This window comes from Ambystoma mexicanum, chromosome 1p (genome assembly GCF_040938575.1).
Source record: "Ambystoma mexicanum isolate Mex_15411 chromosome 1p, UKY_AmexF1_1, whole genome shotgun sequence".
NCBI classification, from domain to species: Eukaryota; Metazoa; Chordata; class Amphibia; order Caudata; family Ambystomatidae; genus Ambystoma; species Ambystoma mexicanum.
This window is the reverse complement of record NC_090921.1, coordinates 1,013,791,765-1,013,805,540: the sequence shown is the minus strand read 5'-3', so window position 1 is coordinate 1,013,805,540 and position 13,776 is coordinate 1,013,791,765. Positions and strand designations below refer to the sequence as shown.

At 48.8% G+C, this 13,776-nt stretch overlaps 1 protein-coding gene across 1 annotated transcript in view; it reads right to left on the bottom strand.

The window, feature by feature from the left end:
• ENKD1 (enkurin domain containing 1) overlaps positions 1–13,776 on the bottom strand; it is a 358,562-nt gene that overhangs the window by 171,612 nt on the left and 173,174 nt on the right. The window contains exon 6 of the mRNA XM_069655171.1: positions 11,327–11,496. Within this exon, the coding sequence (XP_069511272.1) occupies positions 11,327–11,496 (170 nt within the window). The remainder of the gene's footprint in view (positions 1–11,326; positions 11,497–13,776) is intronic.

The window sequence follows — 13,776 nt, the reverse complement described above, 5'->3', positions numbered from 1 at the left end:
TGCCCAAGTGGTGAGCCGGCCGGCTCACCACTTAGCATGTTTGATTGACAGCTAGGCTGAGTGAATGGGGGTGTGCTGCATAAAAGCAGGGCTTTGGGGACTTGAACTTCAGAAGTCGCCACAGGACCTGAGAATCCGACGAGGGAGAAGCTGAGCCGACCTACCACGACGACACCACCGGTGGAGCCCTGCGGAACCGACTCACCACTTCCCGACGACAGAGAAGATCTCCTGGCTGGAGAGGCTTCTTCTCCTGACTGGTGGGCACAACCAGTTTACCTTCTTTCTTCGCACCCCAGACCGGTTTGTGGTCGAACTGCCCATGCCAAGCACCCCGGCGGCCAGATAGCCACTTACCATTAGACCGCAAATCCACGGACCGCTCCTTGTACCTGAGGAACTCTGCGGCTGGTTTCTTCCCTGGCAGTGCAATGGACTCCTGTCTTCCTCCACAACGAGATCCTCTCTTCCCCCGGACGAAGCACCAACTTGCATCCGCTGCCAGGAACAAATGCCCCCGCTGGAGTATTCTCACCACTTTAAGGTACCGTGTCCACCAGGCCTCCCTTTCTAAAGATTGCTACAAGGTAATACTAACCCCTTAACCTTCTGGACTGGGCTGGCCACCTTGACCCTCTAACTGGTCCCTTTCTTTGGTCCAACTCCTTTTTGAACCGTTACAAGACTTTTGTGCACTGCAACCGTGTGACCTTGGACACATTTCGTTTTGATCCTCTTAAAGCGGATCCGGCCTACTGACTCTGAATTCAAGGTGTTACTTTGCCTTCCTCTCTTGTTGTGTTCGTGAAAAAGTGTTGGGATCTGTTTCAATTTATTCTCTGCTTTTCTCTCCCTTTTTAAAACGAATTATTAAAGTGCCATCTACATTAAGCGCTCACCGCTGTCTGAAAATAAGTGGGGCTTTACTTAAGACTTGTCTAATATTCTTTTAAGGGAGTGTATATATTTTAGTGACGTGTTTTTGAATTGCTTACTATTAGTGTCTGTGTGTTTTTCTAGATGTGGTTTTAAATAAATAATTATATCTCTTTTACACCAGGCCCTGGTCAGTGTTTTCTTGTTCTATTGTGTTCTCTTGACCTATTGTGAATACTCTGTATACTGCCTAACTCTTCTTGAGGGAAGTCTGACTGCTCAGCCACAGCTACCAAGTGAATCTGTGTGGTACAGACTGCTACCAAGTGGGTTTACTGCCAAACACCTGTAGTCCTAAATCTTTTGCAGTGGTCCCAGAGGGAACTGCACAGGTTTCTGCCTAACAGAAGGTGATCTTCGACGTCTCTTTTTTGAGTGTCTTGATCTCAACGAATGGTGGGAGCTACTTCGAGATCTAGAATGGGAATGTTTTCGACGGCGAGGAGACGAATGCCTCGACTCAGCCGAAGAAACCTTTGAGGAGGTTTTGACTGACTTACCTCTCTCAGGCTTCCCCTTGCGCTCCTTCAAGGCTTTCGCCATCATGGACATGCAGTCCTCACACTCCGAACAATGGTGCTCGGCTCCCAAGCACCACAAGCAGATCCTGTGTGGATCCGTTATCGACATTTTTTTACCGCAGTCTCGACATTTCTTGAAGCTGAATCGCGGCGTCGTCGGTTCCGATGAAGATGCCATTGAGAACGAGTTGGTATTTATTCGAGAAGATATAGAGGGTTATCCTGACTGAACTGAGCAACGACATTCCGAGGCCCCACGAAGCGCGGAAAAACGGAACTGAGCAACGGAAGCAGCGCGTGGCTATTTATGGGCATGGTGACGTCGGCGCTGATACGGCGGCCGCCGAGGGACATCGACTCGGCGGACGTCGACGCCCAGCGTCCTCTACAGAAAAAATTTCCGAGGCCAGCAATACGTCAGCGGACACGATCCCTTCGAAATCAGTTTTCTCACAGGAGAACATGGTTAGAGGACTCCTCAGCAGAACGTGCGGTTAGAATCGGACGAGGACCTCCAGGGTGGGGCTAGATACTCGGCATCCCATGGGCTGGGGCTGAATACACATAAAAGGATAAGCATGAGGGGGGGCGTGGCTAACTAGCCATGGAGTAGGACGTCTTTCTGGGTAGCTCCTGGTGATCCGTAACTGATCCTTACAAAATACATGCATAACGCGGCCTGAACACCCTGTCATCAAAGGCGAGAGCGTCGGAAGGTGAACTGCAGGGAACCTGAAAACAGCAAGCGCGGGATGTAAAGGGATCCGAAGATATTCGTGTCTGGAGGCTGAGGCATAAACAAGAACAAAAGAAACAAAATGGCAGACCCGGACTTCAGAGAGCCCATCCGCAACATTGCATGAAACGGAAAGCTTTGCCCAAACCAGCTGGGAAGCATTGTGCCCTGGGCACACAGAGGCACAGACACCAAGGTAAACGCTCTGTGCCGGCAGCAGAGGGAGCAAAGTGTGGACTGTAGCAACGGCGGCCCCGAAGAACAGGGGCCGCGGAGGAGAGCTGCCGCAGGAGCCCGTCACGGACCAAGGGCCCGGCTGAGGAGGGGGCGCGACGTGAAAACCCCTTGCTATGGGCATCAGAGCACACACGCACGAACAGACCCACAAATATATTAAAGAAAATGGAGGAACACTATAGAGAGGGGTGCCCCGAATATATGGGCAGTGTCTACACCCCTGGGGGGACAATGTCGCACAGATGGTGTATTCAAGCCTGTGAAGAACGATCAGGCACTGCGTTAGCCCTAGACGGGGAATGTCTGCTTCAGCTGATGGTGAAACTGACATGGTATTCAGCCGAAAGGACCCGACCTGTAGGGATACTCTGCAATAGCACGACACCGGGCTGCATTGGCAAAAAGGCACTGAAGCAATTAAACAGGGAAGAAGGGCATAACTGGATTTGTGGAGTGCTGCTGATGGACTAGGGCGTGCCGGGGAGGAGCCTGGCAGGGCTTTTGAGGTCCTGAGGCCCCCATGCTTGGGTAGGGCCCTGGATATCATAACGGAGTGTGCGCCCCCCAGCCCCCTACTTGTGGATCTTAAGAGGTCGGCGGACCCCCGACATACGGCTGCGGCACCATGTCTAATAAGCCTCTCCGACAAAAAGTGAAGCAACCTACGCTGGACGAATTTGCCAGAACACCGCCGGGCCCGGAAAGTGCCAAGAGCAAAGACAAGCCCCCCGCAAGTAGCATGGCCGCTGCGGGTACTAATCAGGAGGTCCTGGCTGCGATTGCGGACCTGAAAGCAGACTTGAAAGCGGCCTGGGAGGCCAAGCTTGAAATAGTGGTGTCCGAATTGAAAGCAGCGTTGGACCTTAAGGTCGGAGAAGTGCAGGAGGAGGTGAATCTACTCCGACAAGATGTAAGGTCCCTGGCGGAGCGCACAGAGATCCTGGAGAAAGAGGGGAGTTCGAACACAGCGGACTGTGCCTCACACAAGTTGGAACTGCATGCCCTGGTGCAAAGAGTGGGTAACCTGGAGAGTAGGGCGGAGGAAGCGGAAGGACGCGCCCGGAGGAACAACATCCGCATCGTGGGTATACCGGAGGGAACAGAAGGCCACAACCCCACAGAGTTTGTCGAAAACATGTTCCTACAGGAGATAACCGGAGGAGCTCTGTCTCAAGGATTTGCCGTGGAACGGGCACATAGGGCTCTGACGAGGAGGCCGCCGCCAGGCAATCCGCCTAGGCCAGTCATCGCCAAGATCCTTAACTATCGGGACCGGGAGAGGATTCTGGAATACTTTCGCAAAGGTGGAACAATCAAGCGCGGGGAGGCAAACATAACAGCCTACCCGGACTATACCCTGATGGTGCAGCGGAGCCAACTGAACTTTGGAGTTATTAAGAGGAGACTGAGCGAAGCTGGCCAGAAATACATGCTACTTTACCCGGCGAAATTGAAGGTCTTTCATAAAAACAGAATTTAATTTTTTGACACTCCGGAGGATGCCATGGGATGGCTCGACACGCAGGGTTGCCCCCAGGAAACCGACATCCAGACGCAAGGAGGAGGCGGTCGAGATAAGTAAAGAATAAAGGGGTGCATTGGAAGATGGTGCCGCTTGAGCCCATGGGACTTGAATATAGTCAATGAGGTGGTCTGTTAGCGTATCGGACCAGAGTAGAATAGGCAATGTATTGTGTGCACTGTGACTGTTGCTTTATTGAGGAGCCCCGCAGGGCTTGTCCTCACACCCCCATTTAGTATTAGTATTAATAGTTAAGCGGCCATTAGGGCGGCTACACCCCACTGAGCTCTGAGCGTATTGGTCAGGGCTAGATGTGGGGGTGCCTGAGATCCAGGGATGGAGCTGGGCAACAGTTGAAGAGGGAGTTGTTGGGGAAGGGATGGGCAGGGGGAGGAGAGGGAGGAGGGGAGTTCGAGGTGTACATAGTATTAGTTAGCTCAGTTTGGGGTGTTGGGATGTGTAAGTTTAAATATGAGCCTTTGTGGAAGTACTATTATTGAGAGTCTGTTTGGTGTGGGGGGGAGGGCTGCGCGGAGAAAGGAAGGGGAACCATTGACAGACCATGGGAGACCTTAAGATATTAACATGGAATGTTAGACGGCTCAACAGTTACTTGAAGCGTAATAAGGTTATGTTGTACTTGAGACGACAGAAGATAGACATCGCCTTGTTGCAGGAGACACATCTGACAGGCGAGAAGATGGAGGTGGTGGGGAGGAAATGGAAAGGGATAGTGGTGGGTTCATCGTACTCTGCCTACGCAAGGGGAGTGCTTGTATGGGTGGCGCCGCATGTCCCATTTAAGTTAACTGAAGAAATTGTGGAAGCAGATGGGAGGCTGGTTATGGTTAGGGGGCTGTTAGAGAACAAAGAAGTATGCATAGTGAATACATATGCCCCTAACCAGAACACGGCGGCATACTTTAGGACACTGTGTACCAAGCTGAGTGTGTGTGTGGGGGCTGCGGTGATTTGGGGAGGGGATTTCAATTGTGTCTTGAATCCAACAGTAGACAGGTCGGATGGGGTGGCGGCCAGGCCCAGCCCAGCGGCTAAAGGGTTACAGACGATGCTAGCAGATTTTGGCTCGGTAGATGTGTGGAGAGCGAAACACCCTGATGGGAGGCAGTACTCGCACTATTCGGCCCCACATCAGCTACACACAAGGCTTAATTATATCTTTGCCACTCCGGACGTGGTTGCTGAGAGTAGTCATATAGATTACAAAGCGAGGGTTCTCTCGGATCACTCGCCCCTGGTCCTCGGGTGGCAATATTGCCCCCCTAGGGCGCGAATACCGACGTGGCGCCTCCGGGCAGAGGCGCTCAAAGACCCAGTTTTCAGGGAGGACATAAGAGATGAGATTACCGCTTACTTCGAGGTAAATACTGGCAGCGTGCAGTCAGCGGGCACGTTATGGGAGGCCTTTAAGGTGGTGATGCGGGGGATTGCCATTGCAAAGGCAAAGGGGTTGCTGTGTGGAGTCCTGGCTGACCTACACGTGGCTGAGATTGAACTGGAGAAAGAGCTGGAAGGAGGTGGGGCAAATACGGAGGAGATACTCAGATTACAGCAGAAGTGCGCGGAATACTGGGACAGGCTCTGTAATTTAAACTACAAGAAATATATAGAAAGGCAACATGCGGGAGGAGATAAAACGGGCCGGCTTTTAGCGTGGTTGTATAAGAGCGAAGCCCCTAGGTCCCCGATTCGAACTGTAACCAGTGAAGAGGGTGAGAGGGTGGACACTCGGGACGGAGTGAATAGGGCATTTGCGGAATACTATACGGCTTTATACGAGGGTGATGGGGGGAGCAGCCGAGAGGAGATTGATGAGGTATTGGAGGACATAGGTCTGCCCAAGGTGAGTGACGAGGAAAGGGAGGAGCTTGATGCACCGATCACTCTTGAGGAACTGAAAGAGACTGTGAGGCAGTTGCCCACCAGTAAGGCCCCGGGGGCAGATGGATTCCCTAGCGAATTCTTTTTTGTAAACTTTTTATTATAAGCGTGGCAGCAAAACACAGGCGAACAGCGTCAGGCAGAAACAATGTAAAAGAGCAGTGTACATAGCGTAGGTATACAGAAGTTACTACACATAGTGAGCAATCGAAGAGCAAAATACAGTCACATCGTGAAAAGGGACCTCAGGGAACTATGACTGGGCTGAGGACCCAAGCTGGCGGGGGGAAACAGGGAAGGAGGGGGTGATCTGAGTCTCGACTAGGTCGGACATATAGGAGCGGAACCTGAGCCAAATGTTTCTAGGTCTGGAATGTATGGGTTGTAGGTGAGACCAGATTTCTTCCATGTCAGAGGCCCACGTGACCGCTCTCAACCATTGGGCATGTGTGGGAGGCGAGGGGCGAAGCCAACAGAGCAGGATAGAGCGCACCGCGAGGACTAGGCAGAGACCAGCTAGTTTCTTGGAATCTCGGGGGAGGCCTGGGAGATCGTGAAAGAGATATACCAGCGGGGAGAGAGCAATGGGGTGGTCAATTCCAGCGGACACTGTCGAGCAGACAGCCTCCCAGAACTGAACGAGGCGGGGGCAGGACCAAATCATATGGATATAGTCGGCTTCATCCCGACCGCATCTGGGGCAGCTGGCAGGATAGTCGGCGGACATACGGTGCAGTCTGATCGGGGTATGGTGGAATCTGTGAAGAATTTTGAATTCCCTAGCGAATTCTATAAAATGTATGAGGAGGAGGTGCTCCCACCCATGCTAGATATGCTCAACGAGGCGTTTGAGGTGGGACGGTTGCCGGAGTCACTCAGGGAGGCGATCATTATACCGCTCCCCAAGCCCAATAAACCTGGACATAGTTGTGGCTCCTACAGGCCCCTGTCGATGTTGAATCAGGACAGCAAGATATTGACAGCTGTTTTGGCCAACAGAATGCGGAGAGTGATCGGTAAGCTAATTCACCCAGACCAAACGGGCTATGTCCCGAGTAGGAATATCACTCACAATCATAGACGACTCCACCGAGTGGTTGAATGGGGGTGCAGTTATGACGGCGAAATGGCAATTGTGGCATTGGACGCAGTCAAAGCGTTTGATTCTGTGAAGTGGCCGTGGTTGCTGGCGGCCCTGCGAGGGTATGGTATGGGGCCAGGCTACATTAGATGGGCTGAATTGCTATATAGCGAACCACTAGCCAGGGTCCGTACGGGTGCAGTGGTGTCGGAGAGATGGCAGCTGGGCAGAGGCACTCGGCAGGGGTGCCCATGGTCCCCGATGCTGTACATTCTGGCCCTGGAGCCCCTGCCAATATACCTCAGGCAACAATACGAGCCGATCGGCATCGAGGTGGGAGGGGAGAGTCATCTCATATCCTTGTACGCAGATGATCTGTTATTGTATCTAAAGTACCCAGAGGAGAATCTTCAGTATGTTTTGGAGGTGATGGAGCGGTATGACAGGCTGTCCGGTATAGCGGTGAACCCTCAGAAATCTTGCCTATTCCCGCTAGGCAGGTACGTGGGAAGGCCTATGGAGAGGTTACCTGTGTTGCAGATTCCGTGGGCGGTGAGTTCCTTCCGCTACTTGGGGATAGATGTGTATCATTCAATTGAGGAAGAACACAGGCGCAACACTGAAATAGCCATAGAAAAAAATCGGGAAGTGCATGAGGTTTTGGGAGAAGTTGCCCCTAGCGATGATGGGCCGAGGTGCTATGCTTAAAATGGTGGTCCTGCCTCGACTTTTACATTATTTCAACAATATCCCTTACATGATCCCTAAGAAGTTTTTTGTTAAGCTGCACAGTATGTGCAGAGACTTTTTGTGGCATGGCACCCGAAACAGAGTTGCATTATGGAAGCTGCAGAACTTGAGAAAGGCGGTATTAAACTGCCTAATTTTGAGGCTTATTATGTAGCGGCACAATTGCAGTACGTGGCTAAGTGGCTCTCTGATGAGGAGATCCCCGAGCACAGGTTGTTCGGGAGGAACTGTGCTCCTTTTTACTTGCAGGAACTGATCTGGGTGGCTAGCTCGGACATGAGGGAGCACCCTAAAATGCTGTTGTTGGGATGGAACATGTGGCGCCGAGCCTGCCGAATGATGGGGGACCCTTTCCCGTGTGACCCGCAGATACCGCTGGTCGCACTGGCAAAGGGGGACAGGCAACTGCAAGTAATCATTAGGACTTACTGGGAATCGGTGGGTCTAGTCACCTTGGGAGATATTTGGCAGGATGGAGCTATTATGGAGTTGGAGGAACTTGGGGCAGCGTCGGGATTGCACGTAGGCCAATATGTCACTTATCACAGGGTAGTACAGGAGATCCGGAGTAGGTGGCCTGAAACCATTTTGGCAGAGGAGCCGGACACCACCGTCAGGGTGATATACGATACATCAGAGGGTGCGCATGAGGTGTCCAGGTTGTACGAGATGTTGATGACTAAGATCGGGAAGGACCTGGTGCATTTGAGATCAGAATGGGAAACAGAGATGGGAGCCCCGATGGAGGATGGGATGTGGGAACGGGCCTTGGGATATCATAAGAAGGTGTCGAGAAATGCCAGGTTTAAACAACTACAGTTGTACATAACGCACAGGGCGTACATGACCCCTCAGAGAATATCAAGGTTCAGAAATGTTGGGCGCCAGGCTTGCCCTAAGTGTGACGAAGAGAATGCAGACATGATACACATGTTCTGGGCGTGCCCGGTAATTGAAGTCTATTGGGGTGAGGTGGCACAGAAACTAGCGAAGAAGGGGGTCACACTCATAATAGACTCGGCCTGGGCCTGCTTGCTGGGGGGATATCCCAGAGCGCGGAAACGCAAACATGTTGGAAAATTGAAAGACTTGGCATATGTGCTCGCGAAACAGAGGATCGCTATGGGGTGGAAGGAGCGTCATGGGCCGCGGGTGGAGGTCTGGTGGAAGGACTTACAAAAATGGGCGGAGGCTGAAACAGTTGTGTGGCAGGAGGCTAGTAACTCGGGGGGGGGGAGGGGATGAGGAAATGGGCTCCCTCATGGCATGGAAACTGTTGATAGCTGAAACGTTTGGAGCAGTATCGGCCCCAGCAGAATCCGAAAGCAGCGACGCCCTGACACACGGAATAGACACCGAGGGCGAGGAACAAACAGGCTCATAAGGGGGGGGGATGGGGAGTGCAGAGTTTATGTTAAATGTTTTTAATTATGTTCATTGTAATGTTGTGTGTTTGAATAAAATAATTAAAAAAAAAATTTAAAAAAAAAGGATAAGCATGAGCATACAACATTGATGTTGCCGAGGATTCCCAGCGTGACTACAGAGAATATTCAAAGCATGTAAATCCAGGAAAGATTCCATGCTGGAGAATAAACATGCTAGATCTGGTGGACCGCTCGTTTGTGTTCTATGGATCTAAATCTACAAGATTACTGGTCTCCAGAAGAGCAGGAAATCAAGTCTCTCAGTTACTGAGTTAGGTGCTGGAATACGGGCATCTGGATTATCTCGGGAGGGCAGACATCCAGAGCTCCACATACCAACATGTCACTCTGGATGTTGGCCTCCTAGCATTCTTCTTGATTGGGGAATTGTGGTCTGCAGTTGTTGTATTGATATTGCTATTGATATTTTATTTCTATCGCGCTCGTACACAAGTGTTTCAGAGCGCAAAGTGTTTCAGAGCGTCTATGTATAACCAGTACTATGAACAAGAGTGGTACTGCAACACTTTCATTCATCGTTGGTCACTCTACTAAGTTGCAATGTTTGGGATGTGAATAATAAAAAGAGTTTAACATAAAAAACACTGAAAGAATGTATGAATGAGCTGAGAGCTCAAAAAAAAGAAAAACATTCCAAGTGTAGAAGGTGAATTTCAAAACGGGGCCTTTACTGTAGAAAAATGCCTCACTATCACATCTGCCTCGGAAGTACATGAGGTGACCAGCCTATGGGTTATGTGCTTGATATATAGACATCTGAGCAGCATTTGATGGTGAACAATGATTTAGTGTGAAAAAGACTACTCTCATGAATTACATTGGTGGAGTTGTATCGAATTATTAGAATCCTCCATGTGAGCACACGTACTAAGATATTGCATCTTAAAAATGGGTCATTAACAGAGGGTAAGGCAACATATTGAGGTGTTAAACAATTGTGTACTTCTCGCACACCTTTTTATATAATCTCCTCCTCGAAGATGTTTGACCCTGACAAATCCTTCTAGTTCCTGGAAGGTGACATAGTGGGACCTTCCAGCCAATCAGGGATCTTGCAAAGAGGGCTTTAACCAACTGAGGATATTACCCACTTTCCAAGCCCTTTGAACACCAGAAAGCTACTGTCTTGCCTTGAGGGGTGTCAGCATTTGCCTCCGCCTCCAGTTTCCCCCATGCCCCTCACCATCAGCCCGTACCACGCCCAACCGTCGCCCACCCAGTAATTACCCCTCCAGTTTCTGCCCCCTTCCGCTTGTGTCTCATAGGACGCTGCAGTGTGAGGAGTGGGAACACTGCACTAGATAATGCTATTGCTGATTTCAGTGTTCCTTTTGTACATTGTGAATTGAGTTCCACATGTGTGAATGGAAGGTAAGGCAAAGGGAGGGAAAGGAAAAACAGAGGAAAGAGATGGGTACATTGTAAAATGTAGGGAAAGAAAGAGAAAAGAGACTATACAATAGAATCCATGTCTTTCCATCAGTGGGCTCTGGCTGCCGGCGGTCTTTCCATCTGTGGTATGCCAAACATTTTTAAACTATGGTTCTTTACATTTGTTTGGTACTAAAAACGGGAGGGAATAATAATCCCCTTTTTATTTTAACCTTTTCTATTCTTTCTACCCTGTTTTTCAATCAATTGTTTTTAAAGTTTTGTTTTAAATAGCTAAAAAATCTTAGCTTCACACTGATGTAAATGCCTCATCGGGGTTGGGCGATGCAGTAAAAAATGCAGCAGTAACGCTATTACCGCCACATTACCACACTGCCTAATCACGAGTTTGGGGAGAATACCCCATTGACTCCCATGAACTAAAAAAATTGGGGATTTACACTGCCACTGCAACTTGGAATCCGGAATTAATAGCACCGGACCAAGTTGCAGTAACCGTAATTGTGTGGGTCGATTCACCACAGATTTACTGCAGGATACCGCCCAACTCGTGATGAGGCTGTTATTTGGGCCATTGTAAAGAAAGAGCACCATAGGTTGAGTGAAGAAACAGATAGGAGAAAAAGTAGAAGCGGTAGCAATGAATAAGGGAAGAATGGTGGCAAAAGAGAGCAAGGGAACTACATACAAATGAGAGGGCAAGTGGAGTAGCAAGAAGAACACATTTCATAATTAAATGCTTTATCATAATGCAAAAACACCTAGTGTCTGCCATTCTGATCATCGTACATCTGTACATACTATTGAGGAACTTGTCCTTTCTGCTTGGCATTGTACTCCTCCTGTTCTCGCCGCTTCTGCTCGAGTACATCTGTCAGTGATTGTAGGGACTGGGACCGTTTCATATGAACTTTCTTGGCATTGCGTGCATTGTGGGTCACAAAGTCGATGCCCACACCTTTAACCTCGATCTAAGGAAAGGAGTGACAATTAAGAGCAGAGAATAGGAACACCATCTACGCCTCACTCTTTCTAGACAATGCATCAGAGATAAGAGTATTTGCAGACATGGGTCTTTCTTTGATCATCAAAAGAGAACATTATACAAATGGTCAAACTCCCTAGTAATAATCTTTGCTAAGGATAGGAAAATACATGGGCTGGATTGGCAACCCCAGCATCCTACCCAATGTAGCTGAAACCTTCCCCCCAGTATCCTTACATTTTGTGATATTCCAAAGATAAATGTTTAAACTCGGTGCACAACCATGTATACAGTCTATACATTCCTTATCTGGGAACATACAATTTACTTCTTGGATATAAACCAATAACTTTGCAAGAATGTATAATGCAATCAATTAAGGCACACAGCGCAGCTCAGGAGTGTCCAGTCTCAACAAGCCAAGAACTGGAGAATGCAAGTAAGCAGCATCACAGCAATGGTGAAGCCTTTCGCAGGCATATCTTTGCATGCACCGTGATGCCAATTTTGACATCAGTTATACTCTGCAAGGGAGCTCCATTTTATCTGAACAAACATGGCGACCTCCCAAAACTATGGGAGAGTGGACAAGGGCATTGCAGAACCTTTGAGCACAGAAACTAAGTGTTTTCAGTGACTTTCCTTTTATTTGGATTTGGTTTAAAAGGGATACGTGTTATTTATTTCTAACTAACCTGCTCAAATTCCTGCTTTCCACCATATATTATGGAAAACAACTTAGGTACTCACACATGACATCAGCAATATACATTTCTGCCACCAACCTGTGTAATACAGTCCCAGCCTACCCACCCTCAGACTGTAGCACAGAACAACAAATTACTTACAGCTGGTAACATTCCTTTGACTGCATGTTCCTCCCACGTATTCCTCATCTTATGATATCTTAGTTTCCAGCTTTAGCTGTTTCAGAAAAAGAATTCTTTTGGCAGAGGACGCTGTGAATCGAGACGGTCGACTCGAGAGCTTCCATATCAGCTGACATCGCCGTTGAGTATACATACCATGCGTAGCGCCCGTTGGCTTCAGTTCTGTTTTTTTCCCCCACCCATATGCAGAATTACCAGCCTTGATAAGTGCCTTTAAATGATAAGACCTTAAAAGAGCGCAAGGTCTAGAGCTCGGAAATTCTACAGTGGGGTAGGTTGGGAGGGCGATGAGGAATACGTGGAGGAAGAGTATACGGTTATTTCATCAACAGGCATTTTTACAACAGCCTTTTTTACGTGGACACTTATGAAAAAGTAATCAAAATTTGGGGGGGGGTGGAAAAGGCAGATATAGCTAAAAATCGGTGGGGGAAGGTGGGTGGGTGGGGGGGAACCATCCCCAAAAAAAACATTTCAATGATTTTTTTCGTACTAGTGTCCACATAAAAAAGGCAGTCGTAGAAATGCCTGTTGAAATGACATGGAACCGGAGGAACATCCAGTCGAAAGAACGTTACCAGGGGTAAGTAACTTTCTTTGAATGGATTGTGTCCTCCCATCTATTCTTCATCTTATGATAGACTCCCAAAGCAGTTTTAGGTTCTTTTGGAGGAGGGAGAAAGAATGGAGTTGTTTTTTGTCCAGAATGGAGCATAGAACTGCCTTCCCAAATCTTTCATTGGTAGAGGTGTCTAAACAATGTTTTATGAACGTGTGGAAGGTGGACCAGGTAGCTGCCTCACAGATGTTCTTTATCGGAACTCCCCTCTGAAGGGCAGAGGAAGCTGCCATGGCCCTAGTGGAATGAGCCCTTAAATCTTCTGGGGGTTCATTCCAGCTAGCCTGTAGCACTCCAAGATTGCCAGTATGATCCATCTGGATAGGGTCTGTTTGGTGACTGACGGACCGAGTTTGTGTCCTGTGTATCCAATGAAATGTAGGTTGTGTTGTCGCAACTTTGCCATACTTGAAATATAAAATCTTAGAGCTCTCCTCGGATCGAGTATATGGAATCTTTCCTCTTCCTTGCTAGGATGAGGTGGATGATTGAAGGCTGGCTGGAAGCACAATTTTCTGTGCTAAATGGTAATTCAACACAATCTTAGGTAGAAAAGAGGGTTTGATCTTAAGGACAACCTTATCCTTGTAAAAAAAAATGGTAAACAGAGGTTTACAGGATAATGCCTGCAACTCACTCTCTTTGTGGGTTGATGTTATCGCTACCAACAAAATGTTTTTGTAAATTAGCAGCCTTAAAGGGAAGGTATGGAGGGGCTCGAAAGGAGCGCACGTCAAAAACATTAAAACCAAGTTAA